Source organism: Hirsutella rhossiliensis, assembly GCF_020360975.1.
Source record: "Hirsutella rhossiliensis strain HR02 chromosome Unknown scaffold00014, whole genome shotgun sequence".
In the NCBI taxonomy this organism is placed as follows: domain Eukaryota; kingdom Fungi; phylum Ascomycota; class Sordariomycetes; order Hypocreales; family Ophiocordycipitaceae; genus Hirsutella; species Hirsutella rhossiliensis.
Genome location: NW_025408680.1, coordinates 523,148 through 543,128, shown reverse-complemented (window position 1 = coordinate 543,128; position 19,981 = coordinate 523,148). Strand labels below are relative to the sequence as shown.

Here is a 19,981-nt window from a genome sequence, read left to right as displayed (position 1 = left end):
TATTCTAGGGACGCCCAAGCAAGTGGTCCGTTCATAAACGAAATCGGTACGTGCGCTTACGAGTTCTAAATGCTAGCTCTAGTTGATTCGGTCTGTCTGCTTGTTACATAGAGGCAAGCCGGTCATACGCGTCATAATATATAGTTTTAGTTGACTCAGTTTTCTTTACCTTCCTGAGTTCACACAATATAATCTTATATTCGCTCTGGAAAGCGTAGATAATTGTCCCGACGTCACGGTGATGCTTCTCGTCAGTACACGACGCACTTCGAAGCGCGGTGTTTTGCATTCGACTATTGCATTGCAATAGTTTCTCGAAGTAAGTTAGATAGAAGTTGAGTACCAGAAGCTGAAGGTGACAATTTCAGGCTGATTTTGTGCTAGGGAACCAACATTTGAGCACATAACTTCACGCTGGTGCGGTCTACAAGTCCTGGTCTGCCCGACGGCTCTTCTGTCAGCCATAAGGCTTCAATGGCCGTTAGGTGCACACATTCTGTGGCTTCTTCATTTAGTTACGTCTTCGTGACCCTTTACAAACTCCTCCTCCAGCTTCTCTAAACAGCTTCCGTTGATATTCTGCACGTCTCTTTCTTCCTATACCTGCTTGGCCCGTACATGTAGTGTGGTCGCATAAATTGTGCCCCCCTTTTACTTCGCAGTTGAAGCCTTCTGCCTCTGTGCAGTAAACTACCTAGGTATCGGGGGTTCTGTTACCCAGATAGTGCCAGAGTCCGCTTGAGGTGAAAAGTATTTCATAGGAATGAAGGATTATCATAGCCGCGGGGACGAGTACAGAACGCACTAGGCCGATGAGGGAGCCATCTTGACGGCCTGTTCAGCCTTGCCTTTCTCGATCAAGATTGTGCTTAACTTTTTTTGGGGGAATCTTGATCAAATTTTCCTTTGCCAACTCATTTGCTATCTCTCGCGGCTGTCGATGAACGGCTAGCTTGGCCGTATCATACTAAGCAACTGTCAGGACAAGAAAGGGCTTGAAATACGCGTTAGTAACACCTCTATTGGGGGTGCCCTCATTTTGCATGGTGTAGCGGTATTTTACCAGCTTGACAGCAACAGTGACAATATTCGTTCTCCACTAACTGCCCCAAGACGACAGTAATCGAGCTTTCAAAGTCCAATGCATCGAGCCCGGGTTTCGCATGGCACACGATTCCCAAAATCTCCATTGTACCTTGAGGATGACGGCCGCTGGAGCCTTTGTTTACACCACGTAAGGCGTATAATGGGGTAGATTGGCTGCTTCTGTATATACCGAGCCCATGGCGTTCAAATAGAACCCCGCTTAAATGAACACGGAACTGTTGCTCCGTTTCTACGCCATGGGACAGATGTATGCCGAGACCACGGCTGCACAATGGAAGGTGCCTACAACTAGTGATATTAACGCTTTCCAGCCAGAGTTAGCAAATATATATAAGCACACCCTTAGCCCTTAAGCCTGTAAGCCCGCTTTATATAACCGTTACTTGCAGTACCATCTGCTAGAGTGTGCACTCTACTTTTGCCTAGCAAAATGACGTGACACTAACGCTTTGCCTACTATCGTAGAAACTTGCCAAATTGGACCGGTGTTGGTAGTCAAATTATGTGGACGCACTACGTGTGGCGCCATCTCAAATTGCGTACTGGGAACAAAGCAGTCTACGGTATCTTCTCTCAATATTTCGCACATTGTACCATGTATATAAACTCGCATTTACGCGGTAATAATGTCACACCACAAGTCGACGTGGCGAATTGTCTTCACTCTGCGGGCTTTGGATTCTCAGTCCGCAGTGGGAAACCACGGTTTTCGGTGAGCCGTGGCTTCCCAAAAAATTTCTCTGATTCTTGCATCTGCCATTTCACCGAGCGATTTTCTGTCGACCTAATAGCCCTTGAAGTCTCTACCCGCCTGATTCATTAGAAGGAGAAGATGTTCCAGCCAGCACAGCGTAGCGCTGCAAACAGCGATTTAAAGCCAAGTGCTTTAGATCGATGCTCTAATCACAGATTTTCCAGGCTCTACATGTAACGGGCATCCATACGTAGGTGTTATAACACTTCGTGAGTACGTATTAGCAACCGAAGTCATAGGCCATGACGAGACCACATAGGCACCGGGGATATCCATGCGAGTGGGGATTCGCCCTTTACTACGCTCCCCTAGTATTTATCGCGGAGTTGCATTATAAGTCCTCTATCGTGTGCTATAGTTAACGCCTCTGCCGCCTAGGTAGTATATCTCTACCGCCTACTACTTTTACTGCCTGATATATCTACTATCTACTGCCTTTACCTGCTGTTTTTACGGCAAGATGCCTTTACTACCATGCCTTTTGCTCTTCTTAATGGCTCGTCCGGGCTGCCAAAAAGTCACCTGTCAGTACTTTTCGTCAGCGCTACTGACCGAAGCAGGCGTAATAGCCAGTTAAATTCAATGAACCGATCCATAACGCCGGTCTGCGTATCCCTTTGAATGTGGAGGAGCAGCTCTCAAGTCACTCACAGGGATTTCAACGAATTAGATCGTTATGAGCTTAGCAGTACACTATTCACCGCGCAACCTGCCATGATAATAAAGGTAGACGTGGGATGGTTTGCTGTCTCATATTGTGGAGACTGTGACCAGAGGGCTGCTCCTCCACATTCAAAGAGATAGCTGCTTTCGCCTCAACACCATGCTTCAACACCTACGTTATACATGGTGAGGCTGCTGAGGCATAAAATTCTCACCTTTCATGCAGGCCCATCCCGTCCGCCCACGCGGACCATGGCACTTGTTAGGCCAGCCAACTATCTGCTCCCGTGACGTCCAATCTGCTACCAATAGTTAAATGGAAGACGAGAGCTTCTGGAACATACAGGACCCGGAAGGCGCATCTTGGCATGAGACCTGAAACGAGTCGTGGGGAGCCGTACGTTGCCCACGGCCCTGAGTCCCACTGACAAGCAATCACTAGACGGACCCGATTGAGATAAAAGCAACTCGGTCGTCTTTCCATTGGGGGATTTGTCTGATTCTACAACAGGCACGGCGCTGAATTACATTCCTCGGTTGTCGAACTACTACCGCTTTGTGTTATCTTCACTCATTCTTTTCTTTGACCGACATATTTCATTACGCACAAGATGCGCTCCACTACTCTCCTTACTCTGGCCCTGCCGCTCATTGCGGCCTTCCCTCTGCACGAGGCGACGCTCAAACGCAACCATGAGAAGCGTTGGAAGCCCTCACAGGGCGAACTGGGCGGGACCGCCTGGGATAGCCCCCCGAAAGTCATGTCCGGAGCCCAATGGAACGTCAACTCCTGGAAACCTAGTAAGGGCCTCATGGATGGGACTGCGTGGAATGACCCGCCTGATGTGAGGGATGGCTCCAGATGGAGCAAAGCGTCTGGCAATGACCGCTCGAAGCGTCCTATTCCTCAACGCCCGATCCCTCCGGCTGTGCCTCTGTCGAGCAACTCGGCTGGAGCGCGGCCGGTCGAGCCGCAGCCTCCAGCCGACGAGGGTAGATTCGGGGACCCAGATGCAGGCACCGGCAATGACGGTGGAAACATGGGGTTGTGTTAGCCAGCATATAGGTTTGGATAGACGGCATACAGAAAAATGGGGTAGGGTGGCCTGTCAAGGCGCAGCGCCGATATCGCAAAATTAGGTGCGCACATTCCCCGCGCCTACCTAGCAGTTCTTTTAACGCATACACATATCGTCAATCAACTTCGGCTGCTTATTGCCGCTAGCTCGTATAAAGAGAGCTTCGTCGAAGCTATTTATAACGACTGAGGAATGCGTTGATGCGGGAAGGTCTTATTGCGGCTCTATAGAATTGCGTAAAGCGTTATAGTCGAAAATTGGCTGTGTAAGGTTTCCCTATTGCTATCGTCTATGCCGCCCGTATCTTCTTTATATTTATATACTATGGGGCCCGTGACCGGAGACCGGTCTGACCGCAGTTAAAGGGATATAGGAGTCTTCCGTGGAATCTGGTATAATTCTTGTCGCAGCTATGAGAGGAATGTGATTTGCCAAGGAATGTAATATCAGCTAAAATCTGCTTGCTTAGCAGCAGGCCGCTAATAACTGTCTTAGTCATAAACAGTATTCTAGTTTCTAAACAGTTAACGTATAATTACTAGCTAAACCTATATAAGTATATACTTTGAAGTTAGCCCGAGGAATATTATAGGTCGGAACTAAGTATATAATTAATATATATTTATTATATAATAGAATCGTAGAGAAGTATATAAGATATACCGATAGCTTTATCTAATATAAACATCTTACTCCTATAAAACGTTCTCCTTTAACTAGGTGATTTTCTTTCTTTAACGGTTTTAAATTCCCTCTCCCTCTAAGTTATTATTTTTCTTCTATATTAACTTCATAATGCTACCTGGGATTTTAACACTTTTTTTTACTATTGTAGCTGCTGTTACTCCTCGGGCTCATCACCCTCCCGCTCATCACCCTCCCGCTCATCACCCTCCCGCTCAACACCCTCCCCCTCCTCCTAAAGTCATACGCCAAATTGGTAAATGGAAATATTACGGCTGCTACCAGGTCAACAACGGCAAGAAGGTGGGGCTCCCTTACCTTAAGTATGGGTTCCATTATAAAACTTTAACACCGGATAAATGCGTCAATATGTGTCAGCGAGCTGGTTATAAATATGCTGGCTTAAGGTCTGGCGCTGAGTGTTATTGCGGTTCTAAGTCTAATTTAGATAAGTCTGGTGTAAAGAAACTCGACCAGGGAAAAGGATGCCCATCTAGATGCACTGGTAATAAGCAAGTCAATTGTGGCGGCGGCGGCGGATTCTTAGTGTACGTTCTACACGATTAAGGGTCTCGCAAAGAGAGGATTCAATTAATAAATCAAATAAGTTTTTTGTCCTAAGATTCTTCCTCCTCTCTAATAAAAATGAACTTCTTATAGTTCTATTACCTATAGCTGCCTTATCCCTTTGAGTGCCCGAAGGGAGCAAGGGGGTCACGGACAGGGATACTAGCCAATAAGGACACTAGATAATTAGGGGTACATAATTTAACTAGCAAATTAGGCTATAGTAGAAGTCCCAGAAGTTAGGCCGGGTATAAATAGCTACATCACACTGGTCACATCCCCTACGAGTCTTCGTAGGCGGCTTCTTGTTGCTGCTAGCTGTGCCCAACGGCTTGCGGTACATAGAGGGTATGTTCGAAGCTATATACAGCTGGAATAGCTGCCTGCGAAGCTAATGGATCTTATTGCGAAGCCATAGAGTTGAATTTAAACGCATTGCTAGCAAAAATGACTGTTGAAGGTTTTGCTGATGCTGCTAGCCCCTGAAAGCGTATCTGACATGTGGCTACGTATTGTGGGGCCCGTGACCCCTTCGGGCACTCAAAGGGATAGTAGCGATATCGCTACCTAGGCCGTCTAGATAACGTTATTATCTAGGGGGTTCGTTACTACCGCTTAATAATAATATTATTTATCCTATTACCTTTGCTAGAGTTAGCCCGACTAGGTAACCTTCGGACCTAGATCGTTAACCCGTTTTCACGATACACCCCCTTAGCTATAGCCTATCCCGATCGGGCATAGCTAAACAGCCTTCAAGGGCAACGATCGAAGGGCCGATCGACTAGTATAAATAGGAGATACGAATGCTTTACCTTCCCGGTGGCATAGGCTTCCTATAGTCCTTGATCTAGTCTCGGATATCTTTTAACCGGGCCGCTAGGCGTAGTCGCTCCGTGAGATCTTCGAGCCCGATCATTCTTTAGAACTCAAAGAGTTCCTGCTTTAGCAAAGCTTTAGTCAACCCATCGGCTCTCATACATACGGTGGGGACCCGACGGACCCTAGTTCGGCATTCCTAGTATTCCTAACGTAGCTAGTGTTAATGTATATCGAATGCCTTAGCCGTATAGATAGCTTCGCGCTTCCTTCTTCGAGGAACCTAATTGTCTATAAGTTATTATACTCTACTAGCAACGGTAAGGGGACCTGAATCCGTAAAGACGTTAACGACCGGCTTAAGAAGATTGTTTCCTTTAAGGCTTCTAAAAGAGCTAAGAGCTCTGCCTCTATGCTCGACCTTATAACTATAGCTTACTTTGACGGTGACTGCGGCACACACCCAAAGACACACCCACGCCAACGGCAATAGCAGCAGCTAGATACCGAAGGACGAGGGGGTCTAGGGGAGACGAAGGAAAAGAGAAAGCACTAGGCAGGGCAAGGCCAAGGCAAAGAGGGCTAAAAAGGTATATTAGTAAAAGGGATTAGGAAGAAGATGCTGTCTGCTAGCTAAGGTGGAAAAGAGACCTCTTTTATAGACCGAATTTTCCCTCCTTCCCTAGACGAATAGGGGCCAAGGGATCATCTGATTAAGAAGAGGGCTAACCAGAGACTCTGCTAAGGATCCTGCCAAGGATCCTGCTAGGGACCCTGCTAAAGACTCTGCTGCGCGGGCTGTGTGTTCCTTGGGGTACAGATGCCCCCGTCAAACCCCTCCACAACAAAGAAAGGACGCCCTCGTCTGCTAGGCAAGCAAGCAGGCAGGCAGCAGCCAAGGAATAAAGAAACAGATAAGCAGGCAAACAGGCAAGCGGGCAAGCGGGCAAGGAACAGACTAACAGCCAAGAAACAGCTCAACGGGAGACCAAGGAATAGACCAAGCAACGGGCCAAGGAACAGGCCAACGAGATACCAAGGGACAGACCAAGCAATAGGCCAAAGAGTAGGCCAATGGGAGACCAAGGGATAGACTAAGCAATAGGCTAAAGAGCAGGCCAGCGGTAAGAAATAGCAATAGAGGAAGAAAAGGAGATCTTTATAGGCAAAGGAAAGAAGAAGCTAGTGAGGAAGGCAGAGGAAAGAAATCTTAGAGAAAAATGGGGGGAAAGTCCCTAAAGAAATACCCGGAAAAATCAAATCTTAAATCAAATCTTGCCCCTTTTCCCCTAGGTATCTATTCTATACCTAGCTTTACTAGAATCTACTTATTCGGGAGGAAAACGGATCTTTCTTTATCTCTATACTTAACTTCGGGTATTTTAAATAGGCCTATTCTCGTACTTATTCGTTAAGATTGCTTAAAGGTGCCTGCCTTGTCGGCTGCTGCGGACCGTGCCGGGAAGGGCGGAAGGAAGGATCTCTTGCGTGCTATTATTGCTGTCGGAAAGGTCGTCTATCGCGGAAGTCGTCTGCTAAGGAAAAGGTCTATCGAGGAAGAAGCTGTCTGCTAGAAGAGGAATTCGTCTTTCGAGGAATTCGTCTGCTAAAGAAGCCGTCTGCCGGGGAAAGGCCCGTCTGCTGCAAAGGAAGTCTGCCGAAAAGTCGTCTATTGCAAAGGAAGAAGTCTGCCGAAGAAGAATCCGTTCGCTAGGGAAGGTCTGCTGTAGAGGAATTCGTCTGCCGAAGAAATCGTCCGCTAAGAAGAATCTGTCTGCCGGGAAAGACTGTCTGTTAGGACGTCTGCCAAAGAAAGGAAATCGCCTCCCGGGACGGAAGAAGTTGTCTGCCGGAACGTCTGCCGGGAAACCTGCTAAAAAGAGGGGGAACAAGGCAAAAGAGAGGTGCCTGCGGTCTCTTAGTGCGTAATCGGATGGTTAGAATAGGTGCCAAAGGGAGCCGTTGGTCCGGGCCGTTAGTGCCAAAGGAGCCGTTAGTCTGGGCCATTGGTGCCGAAGGAGCCGTTAGGACCATCTAATCGTGCGGGAAGGAATAAAATAAAAGGAAGCTGCCGTGCTAGAGGCGCTGCTAAAGAAATTATCGAAGAAAGTCGAAGGAAAGAGACTATAGAAGATAAAGACTGCTAAGAAGACTGCTGCAGAAAGAGCTTGCAAAAGGCCGTAGCCGAGGGGGCGGTCGAGACCGTAGCTGAGGAAGCTGTCGGACTGTGGAGACAGAACGCTTACTAGTATAGATTAAGGATATACTAAGGGATCGTAACCTAGTATTTTTTCTAAGAGACCTATTATTAGCCTATAACTTAATCTAAGGTATAACTTTAGTTATAGCGGTTAATACTACCGCTTACCGTATTAGATTTAAAAAAGGATAGTACTTAAGAATACTAATAGACCTTAGCGATAAAATATAGTTTTTATAGATCGACCTACCTAGGGAAACCCTAGCTAGGGTAACTCTAACTAAAGAGCTAGCTATATAAAAGACTATAGAATATAGTAACTTATACTAAGATACTAACCTATTAGTAGAAACCCTAAAGGAAGAAAGCCCTAAGTCTATTAAAGGGGAACTCCCTTTATAAATATATAAATAGACTCTAAACTATAAGATTAGGATTTTATAAGACTATAGCCTCTTAAAAATAACTACTTTAAAGGACGTTAAAATCTATAATTAGGACCCTATATTTATAAAAAAGATCTAACGTATAGTCGCCTCCTTCCTAACCTTATAAAAGGACTAAGGTACTATTAAGGTCTACCTAGACTACTATATATATATTCTACTAATAGAAAATTAGTACCTATATAAACTAGCGTTTAAGGCTTACCCGCTTAGCTAGAAGGATAAAGTATTAATCGACTAGACCTATAAGGACCTATACTAAAAAGGGCGTATAAAATAAGCTATAGAGGTAACCCTATTTACTTACCTTATACTTATAGTCTAGAAAACTATATATAGTAGTAAAAAGGGCTAAATAGTAATAGACCTATACGCTTTTAATAGTATAGCTATCTTAAACGCTTACTTAATACCGCTTTAAGGAGATATAATCTAAAAGCTATAAGGGAAACGCTTTATTTCCGCTATAAACGCTTAGTCTTTCTTTTATTAGTTCCTTATCTATAAGAAGTATCGGGAAAGGTTTATAGTAATTAACTATAAAGGCTTAGAACGACTAATAGTAGCCTTAATAGGATATAAGAACTTACCTATATACGTTTAAAGATTTATAGACTAAATCTTCTAGGAATATATAGAATATTCCTTTAAGTATATTAATAATATTATAATATACTTAGATATAGAATATAACTATATTTATTACTTCTAAGCTATCTTCTAACTCTTTATAGACTATAACCTAGCCCTAGCTAAATCGAAATTATTCTTAAGCTACTTATTTATAGAACTATTAAGATTTCGAGTTAATAGTATCGGCCTAATAAGTACTAAAGAATAAGTATAGGTATTATAAGATATAGAGTTTCTAAATACCCTATAAGTACTAGAAAAGTAGCTTAGCTTAGTTAACTAGCTATAGTACTTAGTAGCTTACTTCTTTTAAAAGGTAAAGGCGCTCTAGGTTTAAAAAACGGCGATACTTAAGAAAGTATAAGATTGTTAAGCGCTACTTAAAGGATTAGTAAAGAATAAATATACCTCTAAGGTAACGTATTAACCTTCCTTAGTAAAAGAATAAGCCTTCTAAGATATTATAAACGCTCTTATAGAACTAACGTAGCTATACTATTTTAACCTATAATAGCTATTATTTTTATAAATCGACGCTAGCTATAAGCTAGGCTTTATAGTAGTAGCTTTCTACTTAATACTAAGGGTAGACTAAAACCTAGGAAGGACCCCGCCTTAGATAAGTATCTAGCTAATCCTTTACCTTAGTAAACGCTTAACTAGTAAAGAGCTTAGATACTAGCTTACTAAACTTAAAGTCGCTTATCTTTCTTAGGTATATCGGAAGCTCTAGTTATATATTATCTCTACCTTACTACTAAAGGTCGTTATACTAACTAACTATACCGCTATAAGTATAATCTTAAAGTAAATATCGCTATTTACTATTAGTATATATAAGAGTCTTTAACTATTATAGGTAATAGGCTTAGGCCGCGGCCTAAGCCGTATAGTTACGTGCGGAGGGCCGGATCCCGTAAGTATAAGGGCGGGCCAGCCGCGCATAGAAGAGCTCTATATAGCTTATTAACATTATCCTATAAACGGCACCTACGTATACGCCTCTACCTACTCCGTGATAGTATAAGCTATTAACTAATAGATCTAATAGATATCTCCCCGGAAAGGGTGCCGCTTCCCTAAGGGAGCACCCCGCTACCCCCCGGGCGGATAGGAAGTATTACAGCCATCCTAGAAGCGATTAGAAGCGCGACGGCTAGCGAGAAGAACGAGGTTCTCGCTATACTAGGGGAGCCGTCTACGAGACCAGCGTTAACCCCTACGACCTTAGCAATACCGGTTACGGCGGCGGTACTACTAATACGGAAGCCGCTTCCCTAGCCGACTTAGGACGGCAAGCCTAAGTCCTTCTACTTCTTCCTTAGCCGGCTATAGACGAAGTTTATAATAGACGAGAAATAGGGCCTAAACGGCTATCGTGATATAGCGTAGTATTCGCTCCTCTATACGCTGCCGGAGCCCTAGATACGGCGGATCTCCGGATTCTAGGATAAGGGCGGCCCTAAAGGTAGACGCGACCCGTAGGACTTCTTCTAATACCTTATATATACGTTCGGCAACGTATAGGAGCGGGAGAAGGCGTAGGATAGGCTACGGACCCTTAAGTAGAGGGACGGGCAGACCTTTAGCGAATTCCTCCCTAACTTTAAAGAGACGCTCTTATAAGTAGCGGGAACTACGGTATAGGAAGATAGCGCGAAGCTTATATAGTTATAGAACTTAATTACGCCGGCCCTATAGGAGCTGCTTATCCCCGTAATTATACCTACTAACTACGGCGAGTACGTAAGCTAGTTAATAAAGGTAGTATAGGGCTATAAGTAGACGCCGCGTTTTTAGAAGCTTTATAAGCGTACGCCGTATAGCGGTAACGGGATTACCGCCCCTCTATAAGAGGAATAGCCGACTATCGATACTAACGGAGATACCCTAATATCGGCTACCTATATAGACCGAGCTAAACGTAGTAGGAAGTCGTCTTCGAATATCCCCTATACTATCCCGCTCTCTAAGTAGCAGGCGAAGTAGGTAACGAGCGAGGAAATTAGGAAAAGAAAGGCTAACGGCCGCTGCCTACGTTACGGCGCGTTTATATACTTTATATTAAAATACCCCTTCCTTTTAGCTAAGCGGCCTATAGTAGTTTAAGTAGCGAAGATAGAACCGCTCCTTGCCTTAGACGACGAAGAGGACTCCGCTCCCTTAGGCCTAGAGGAAAAAGAGTAGCTCCGGAGCAAAGATAGGCTCCGGAGCCCTAATTGCTAGTACTAGTAAAGGAGAAGGAGGAATTATCCGCCTATATAGAAGAGGAGCCTACTTTAATATAGGTTATAGTTAATAACTCCTTACCTATCGCCGCCTTTATAGACGAGGGCTACTAGTACTACGCTATAGTTAACGAGGCGCTTATATAAGAGATATAAGTACCGGTAGAAAAGATCGCCTTAAGGCGAGTAAAGGGCGCCTTAGGCGCGATAGAGGGTATAGTAATTAGGGGCATTATATAGCTAGCTATAGAGGTCGACGGTTGCCGTAAGCTTATCGTAGCCTATATAATCCCTTAACTAGAGTTTCCCTTAATCCTTAGGAAACCTTAGTTATTATATATAGAGTTATACTCGGTTCTATACTAAAAGAAGCTATAGTTTAGGCCTACGCAATAGTAGGTCCGCTATAACGACGGTTCTATAGGCGTAGGACTAGGCGTACGAGCTTTATGCTTAGTATAAGAAGTCCTTGCCTCTATCTTTATAGGAACCGTGCGACGGTTAGAGTAAGAGGAAGGCCGGGCAGCGGCTAACGTAGCGGTCTACGTAGTTAGCTTAGCGGATATCGATAAGGCCCTTTAAGCGAAGAAGCTAAAGTCGCCCTCTAAGCTACGGTAGTAGATACTAGAGCGCTTTTACGACCTCCTACCGCTATTTAAGTCCTAGGAAGCGGATAAGCTTAACCCGTATAAGCTAGGGGTAGACTATAAGATCGTACTCTATACTAATAAAAAGGGGCAGGAACTACCTATACCGTTTAGACCGCTATATAGTATATTATACGCGGAACTGCTAGTGCTAAAGAAGATACTAAGGGACCTCCTAGATAAGGGTTTTATTTAAGCAAGCAGCTCTAAAGTAGGAGCGCCGGTCCTATTCGTGCGTAAACTAAGGGGCGGGATATAGTTCTATTACGACTATAGGGCTCTAAACGCAATTATAAGGCTAGACCGCTACCCCTTGCCCTTAATCTTAAATATACTCCGTAACCTTTTAAAGGCGAAGTAGTTTACGAAGCTAGATATAAAATAGGCGTTCTATAAGGTATAGATCTTAGAGGGTAACGAGTAGAAAACGGCGTTCTATATACGCTATAGCTTATTTAAGTAGCTTATAACGCCCTTTAGCCTCTTAGGAGCGCCCGCTACCTTCTAGCGTTATATTAATAACGTACTTTAGGACTTCCTTAATAAGTTCGCCTCTATATATATAGATAATATCCTTATCTATATAAGCGGCTCCTACGAGGACTATATATAGAAAGTACGGAGGGTCCTAGAGCGCCTCTAACTTTATAGGCTCTACCTTAACCTAGATAAGTGCGAATTCGGGGTTAAGAGGGTTAAGTACCTAGGCTTTATTATCTACGCCGGCGTAGGTATATAAGCGGATCCCGTAAAGATCTAGGCGATTTAGGACTAGGCTGCCCTAACTACGTAGATAGGCATACGGAGCTTCCTTAGGTTCGCGAACTATTATAGGATATTTATTAGGGGCTTCTCCCGTATTATAATGCCCTTAAACGAGATAACCGGGAAGTAAACCGCCTTTCGCTAAGGGCCCGTATAGGAAGGAGCGTTCCGTACGCTTAAGGACCTATTCTCTTAAGCCCCGGTGCTACTTTAGTAGGACTTTAACCGGTCTACGTTAGTTAAAGCGGACTATAGCGGCTAGGCACTTAGAGGAACGCTCTCTTAGGAGGTAGATAGGCGGAAGTAACTAGTAGCGTTCTACTCCCGTAAGCTAACCCTAGCGGAGCGGAACTACGCTATTTATAATAAGGAGATACTAGTAATTATTAGCTACCTCGAGCAATAGTAAGCGGAGCTCCGGAGCTATAAGAGCTTCGAGGTTCTTATAGACTATAAGAACCTTAAGTACTTTATAACTCGCTAGTACCTCTCGGAGTAGTAAGCCCGCTAGGCGGAGTATCTCTTATACTTTAACTTCTCGATTAAGTACCGGCTAGGGCAGGACTCTATAGTCTTAGATACGCTTTCCTAGAGGGATTAAGACCGGCTAACGGGAGCGGATATCGAGGCCCGGGATCTATAGCTTATCCTATAAGAAGCGCTACGGACTTATATAGGAGCTTCCCTAGTAGAGGAAGGCGCGGCGCTAACGGATAAGCCTTCCCTTATACCTTTGCCTCGGCCCGGCGAGGAGGGATAGACCGGCCTAGGGGCGCGTACGGCGCGGGTATTCTAAGATAAGGTCCTCTAGCGCTTATAGGATAGGATATTATCTCTAGACCGTACCTACGAGAGCGTGCGCCGCGCTATTAAGTCCGGCGCTCGATACCTCGATCTAAAGCTAAAGCTAAAGGTATAAGTAGCCGACTATTATATCGACCTACGGGGGCACCTACGTTAGCGGGGGAGACTATAGGTACCGGGCGCGCCGTATACTATAGAAGCTAGGGAGAAGGATAGACCGCTAAAGCTAAACGAACGGAACGAGCTCTAAGGGAAGCTAGTCTAGCTCGTCTATAACTCTAGTATCGTAGGCTACCTAGGTAGGCAGGGCATAGTAGTAGGCCTTGCGAGGGATTTTTACTAGCCCCTCCTATAGTACTACGTTCGCCGCTTCCTCCGTAACTATAATATCTACGGCCGTACTAAGATTTAGAGGGCGTAGCTTAAGGGGCTACTTAAGTAGCTTCCGGTGCCTAACCGGTTCTATACGTATATATAGATAGACTTTATAACGGACCTCCTACTTATAGAGGGCGGTAACCGCTATATATAGGTAATTAAGGACCGACTTAGTAAGTCTATAGTATTAGAGCCGATGCTATCTATAGATATAGAGTCCTACGTAGAGCGCTTCCTATAATACTAGGCCCGCTCGTATAGCTAGCTAGCCTCTATTATAAGCGATAAGGGATCGAATTAGACTAGCCGCTTTTAGTAGCACCTATACTAGCTACTTTAGATTATATAGCTACTTAGCACGGTATATTACCTATAGACCGATAGAGGGCCTAAGAAGGTTAACTAGGAGGCGTAGGCTTACCTACGGGCCGTCGTAGCCTATAACTAAGTAGACTAAGACCGTTAGCTCCCCGCGGCCTAACTTACGTTAAATAGTAAACTATATACCTCTATTAAAATAGCCCCTTTCTTTATAATATATAGCTTCGAACTACCCTTACTAGTTCCCTTTACTATAGATATAGTAGCGGAGTAGCATAGTAATTCGTTACTAGAGGGCCGCGCCTCCGCGTTTATATAAAAGCTATAGGAGACTATAGATTATTGCTAATCCGCGATAGCCGCCGCGGCGTAAGATTAAGAGCGGCACGCTAATAAGACTAGGGCCCTAGTAGATAGGTTTACGGTAGGAGATAAGGTATAGCTAGACCTCTATAACTATAGGTCGGCATAGCTAAAAAAGAAGCTTAACTAGCTATATACGAAGTTTACGGTATAGAGGGTTATTAGCCTATAGGTTATAGAGCTCGATAGTCTCTTAATAGGGGTCTATAATAAGATTAACGTAGACCTCCTTTATAGAGCCTCCTCTAACCCGCTGCCTAAATAAGAAGTAGCGGACGCCTAACCGCCTATAATTAAAGTAGAGGGAGAGAACGAGTTTAAGGTTAAAGAGATATAAGCCGCGCGCTAGAAAAAGGTTAGTAGAGGGAAACGCCGGGAGGTCCTTATTAAGTAGCGCGGGTATCTCGACCTTATATAGGAACCTATACGTAAGTTTACGGGAACTATAGCCCTCGATAAGTTTAAAGCCTTATTCGGAACGGTAAACGAGAACGACGGACTAGCGAACTACTAATAATAGCCCGGGCTAGGACTATAAAGTAAGTATAGCGGAGGGGGCAGTTACGGTAATATAGGCAATATAAGCGCAATAGTATAGGCGGAGATAAAAATAGCGTTTATTATAGGGCGGAGCCCCTAGACTACCTAGGCCTATTCCTTATCGTTATTATTATTATTATTATCTTCGTTATCGTCGTCCTCGTTAGCCTCCTCCTTCTTATTAGCGGCGGCGGCGGTCTCTAGGGCGCTAAGGCGGCCCTCTAAGCCTATAAGCTAGTCGGCGGCGGCGGCGGCTCTAAGGGTAGAGGGGCGGCGGCTAGCGGCGGCGGTAGGGGCAGCGGCGGTAGCGGAGGCGGGCATAGCTAAGGGGACCGCCGATAGGGCAACGGAGGTAGTATCCCTAGCGCCGGGTGCGTTAGAAGCGGAAATAGGGGAGCGGAGGAGTAGGACTTACTTAGGTATAAGGCCCTATCGCTCGAGGGCGTAGAGGTTATAGTAGGCGGCGGCGGCGGCGGTAAGGCGCTTCTTAGTAGCCCCCCGCGCCTACCCGTGCGAGCCGGCCTTCTAAGCTAACGCTATAGCGAGCAAGACGGGAGGCGCCGCCTTATAGGCGCGGCCGGCTCGCGCGCACTAGTAGCAGCTGCCGCCGCGGCGGCGCCCGGCCTAGTCGGAGTAGTCGAGCTCCTACGACGCATAACGTATATAGGGGGCCGAGCGGGCGGCGCCGGCCTATACTTAGCGCTTATACTATAGGAGGTTAGCGGATAACGTCTATTACGCTTACCTAACTACGGACTTATAGGGGTAGCGGAGACAGAGGCGGGGGCCGAGGGGCCGGGCGTTATAGGTAGCGGCAGGGACGGCGTCGTTACCCTAAGGGGCGACGTAAGAGCGAATAGCGTAGTAGAGGCGGCGGCGGCGGCGGTAGGAGCGGTGGCAGCGGCGCGGGCAGGAGCGGCGGCAGCGGCGGAGTTATCGTCGGCCGCGGCTAGCACGGCGTCGACGAACGACTCTATACGCTCCGAGAAGGAGGAGGTAGGAGAGGGAGAGGCGGATATATCTATCGCGGAAGTTAGTATAACGGAATACGGCCTCCCGCTCTATAAAGCGCGGAACTTACTAGTTAGAGTTATTATTATTATTAAGGCTATTATTACTACTACCGCTACTACTACGAGTATACGTTAATAGAGCGGCCCGTATAGCTAGGAACGGACTAACGCCCTAGGTAGAGCGGAACTTACCTATTAATACTACTACTATAGTTAAAGAAAGGAGAGAAGGAAGGGAAGGGGGAAGGGGGGGATGCCGCCTTATATACCCCTTAGTAGAGGATACTGCTTAAGGCAGAGGGGACGGGTAACCTAAGGCTTACGTAGGTCCGGACTAGCCGCCGGCTACCTAAGGGCGTATATAATAGGTTACGCCCCTATTTAAACGGCTAGCCGGCCAACGAGTATAGAGCTAGGTCCTAGCTGCCTAGGCTAACGGGCGCGGGGATAATAGGGCTAGTAGGGCCGGCCCTATTAACGGGAAAGGGCAGGGAAGAGCCCGCGGCACGGCCCTAATTATACGGGAGCCGTTAATAAGGCAGCGCTACGCCGCGCTTAAGGGAGGGCATTATATAAGAGTCTTTAACTATTATAGGTAATAGGCTTAGGCCGCGGCCTAAGCCGTATAGTTACGTGCAAAGGGCCGGATCCCGTAAGTATAGGGGCGGGCTAGCCGCGTATAGAAGAGCTCTATATAGCTTATTAATATTATCCTACGGACGGCACCTATATATACGCCTCTGCCTACTCCGTAATAGTATAAAGACTAATAATTAGCTTATACTCGCTTTATAGTACTTTAGCTAGTTTCTCTTAAAGGTTTATTATATTCCTAAAACTATAAATATCCTTACTAATATACTATCTTAACTACTATCTATAATACCTAGGAAATATAAACCTAGGGAATTAAACTATATTTAGGAAGATAAAGCGCTAGTTAAATATATATATATAGTTATAGAATCCTTTATCTAACTTAACCTATACTAAAAGATCTAAGAAGTATACGCTAAAGAACCTAGGTAGGCCGGTATACTAAAGTAGCTTAGAAATAATAAGTCCTAGGTCGGTCTCTTATTTATTTAATAGAATAGGTTACTCTACTTAATTAAGTTTAAAGGTCGTTATTAGCTTTATATCCCTACTACTTATACTAAGGAAATTATATCGCGTATACTATATACGTTAATTAACGCTATCGCTTATATCTAATAGGCGGCTATATCTTTTTCGTAATAGTTATAAGCCTAGGCGGAGGGGTTACCCCTCCGGGAACTTCCCGGTAACTACGCACGCACTTCTTCTAGCTAGCCTAGCGCGTACTACCCGAAAGGCCCGTAGTTCGAGTCCCGCTAGCGCAATTAAGCGCGGTTTTAGTATAGGGCCTGCTTATATAAAAATTCCCGCTATAGTCTAGGATATCTAGGTATCCTAGGACGAATTAACCTAATATCCCTAAGGGGGTATATCGCGTATACTATATATATTAATTAACGCTATCGCTTATATCTAATAGGCGGCTATATCTTTTTTATAATAAATTATCGCCGATAACTATATATATAAATTTTACCTTAGATAGTAAAGTATATAAAAAGAGTTATCTTTTACGTTTACTATTACTAGCCTTAAGAAACTTATTAATAGCTTTATTAATAAGTATAATGCTTACTATAAAAACTAAACTAACTAGTTAAAGGCCCTTAGTAAGTTAGTTTTAATTACTTTCCTAGCTTTACCTTCCTATATAATTACTATAGATTTTATTATAAGACTCTTAAACGTCCTTATAAACTAAACTTTATAGATACTACTTATTAAAGTCTATTATAATATACTACTAATAGTAACTAATAAGTTCTTAAAAATAAAGCTTCTTATCTTAAGCTATAATTAGTTTACTATAAAAAACTAAGCTAAGGTATTATTTATTAAGTTAATACGCTATAATTAAGGGATTCTCGCTTAGATTATCTTTAACTAAGACCCTAAGTTCCTTTTAGCGTTCTAAAAAAGACTATAAATAGTATATAGGTTTAAGTTACTAGTATCTATAGCTTAGTATCCTTAGATTAATAGCTTATTAAAATCTTAAGGTATATAAGCAAAAGCGGAATTTTAGGAAATTAAGGAATCACGTAAGACTACGTAATAGAGGGGAAGAAGGAGTATAAGGTAGGATTTTCAACGGAATTTATTAGTAGTATATTAGTATATAGAAGAGGTGTTAAAGTTAATTATTCTATCTCTATCTACTAGCGGACATGCTGTCTTATATAGATAATTATAGCTGAACGGAAGAACCTTTCGGGACTAGATTTAGGCTGCCGTATAGCCCTAAGACTAGGGAATTCCGTGATACCTTAAGTGAATCTAGAAGTATCTTAGTTCCACTAATATTCGTGTTTAGAGGAGGTTGGTCGTGCCGGTGTTCTTAAGAGGTCTTAGCTAGCATTCTAAGCTAGCTCTATTCCTTCGATTCCCGATTATACGATAACCGGCAACCCGTTTAATATATAATAACATATAAAATAACGAGCGATTCTTGCTCTATAGGATAAGATTTTATCTATAATTAATATACTACTTATTAGCTTATATAATCGGGAGAGTATATTATAGCTGCTTTATTTATAGTAGGAACACTATTCCTTATATAAAACGATATAACTAAGTAGTTAAAACTATACTTAGGTTCTTTATAACTAACTTCCTATCTTATTAATAGGTTAATACGTTACTATTACTTTAATTTACCCTTAATACCTCTTACTCCTTAGTAATTAATACCTCTTTAAGTAAGCTACTAACTAAGATATAAATAGATAATAGTAAGCGATACCTTAGAAAAGGCCCTTTATAAATAGATAAGGAGATACTTTAAAACTAAGCTAGGATCTTAATTACTTTAGCCTAGGTAAGAATAAAAAAGCGGTATAACGTAAAGTACTAAGTACTAGAGTTTAAGCTTAGAGACTAGGTATAGCTCTAGCTAGGAAAAGGATATAGTATAGCTAATAGATAGGTAGTAAAGTTAAAGGAACGCTATATAAGACCGTTTAAAGTCCTTAAATAGATCGGCTATCTAGCCTACCGCTTTAACCTAGCTAGATCCTTAAATATCTATAATATTATTTCTATTATATAGCTATAGCCGGCTAAATAACTAAACGCCTGACCTAGCTTAGAACCTAATACTAACTATTAGGAAGTTAAAAGAATCCTTAACTCTAGAACTTATAAATATAGCTAAGGGACCGCTTATATAGAATACCTTATTAGCTAAAAAGGCTAGCTAAGTAGCTATAATTCTTAGGTAGCCGCTAAGGATATCGTCGCTAAAGACCTTATTAAAGAATTTACTATATAGTAAGGAGTATTATAAGGTCGTATTACCTATACTTAAAAGCTCTATACGCGTACTATATAATAGTATAAGCTACTATAGTTAAGGGAGAAATAATAATATATAGTACGCGCCGTTAATATTTATTTTCCTAGAAGTCTAAGGATAGGTTAACTAGCTAATAAGTATTAATAAGCTGCCTATAGCGAACGGTAACTTAATTCTATATTTTAGCACCTATATTTATTTTTATTTTAAGAACCTAATTTCCCTATCTTTTTATACTCCCTTTTTTATAATAAACCGCGCCCTTCTTATACCTATATTTAAGGTTCCTACTATTTAAGGCTATAAGTATTATAGTAAGGACTTAGTATTTCGCTAGTATTTCTTTAACTAAATCTACCGCTAACCGCCGCGCCTAAGCCTTAAGGGATTCCGCTAAGTAGTCTAATTATATAAGAATAAAGTAAAGCTCTTCTATAACCTTAAGTTTAATATAGCTATATTTACTAAGTAAAAATAGGATAATTATAGTATATATACTAACTACCGTAACCTCTTTATTAAAGAAAGGTACGATCTTAATATAAGCTTAATAGAAAATAGTATATACTACGC

The 19,981-nt window shown here is 43.3% G+C and overlaps 1 protein-coding gene across 1 annotated transcript; it reads left to right on the top strand.

The window, feature by feature from the left end:
* Window positions 1-3,135: 3,135 nt before the first annotated feature.
* HRG_09915 (uncharacterized protein) lies at window positions 3,136-3,579 on the top strand (the record flags this gene model as incomplete). The annotated part of the gene is made up of 1 exon (XM_044868386.1): window positions 3,136-3,579. The coding sequence occupies one exon, from the start codon at window positions 3,136-3,138 to the stop codon at window positions 3,577-3,579; it is 444 nt and encodes a 147-aa protein (XP_044716383.1).
* Between the last annotated feature and the right edge of the window lie 16,402 nt (window positions 3,580-19,981).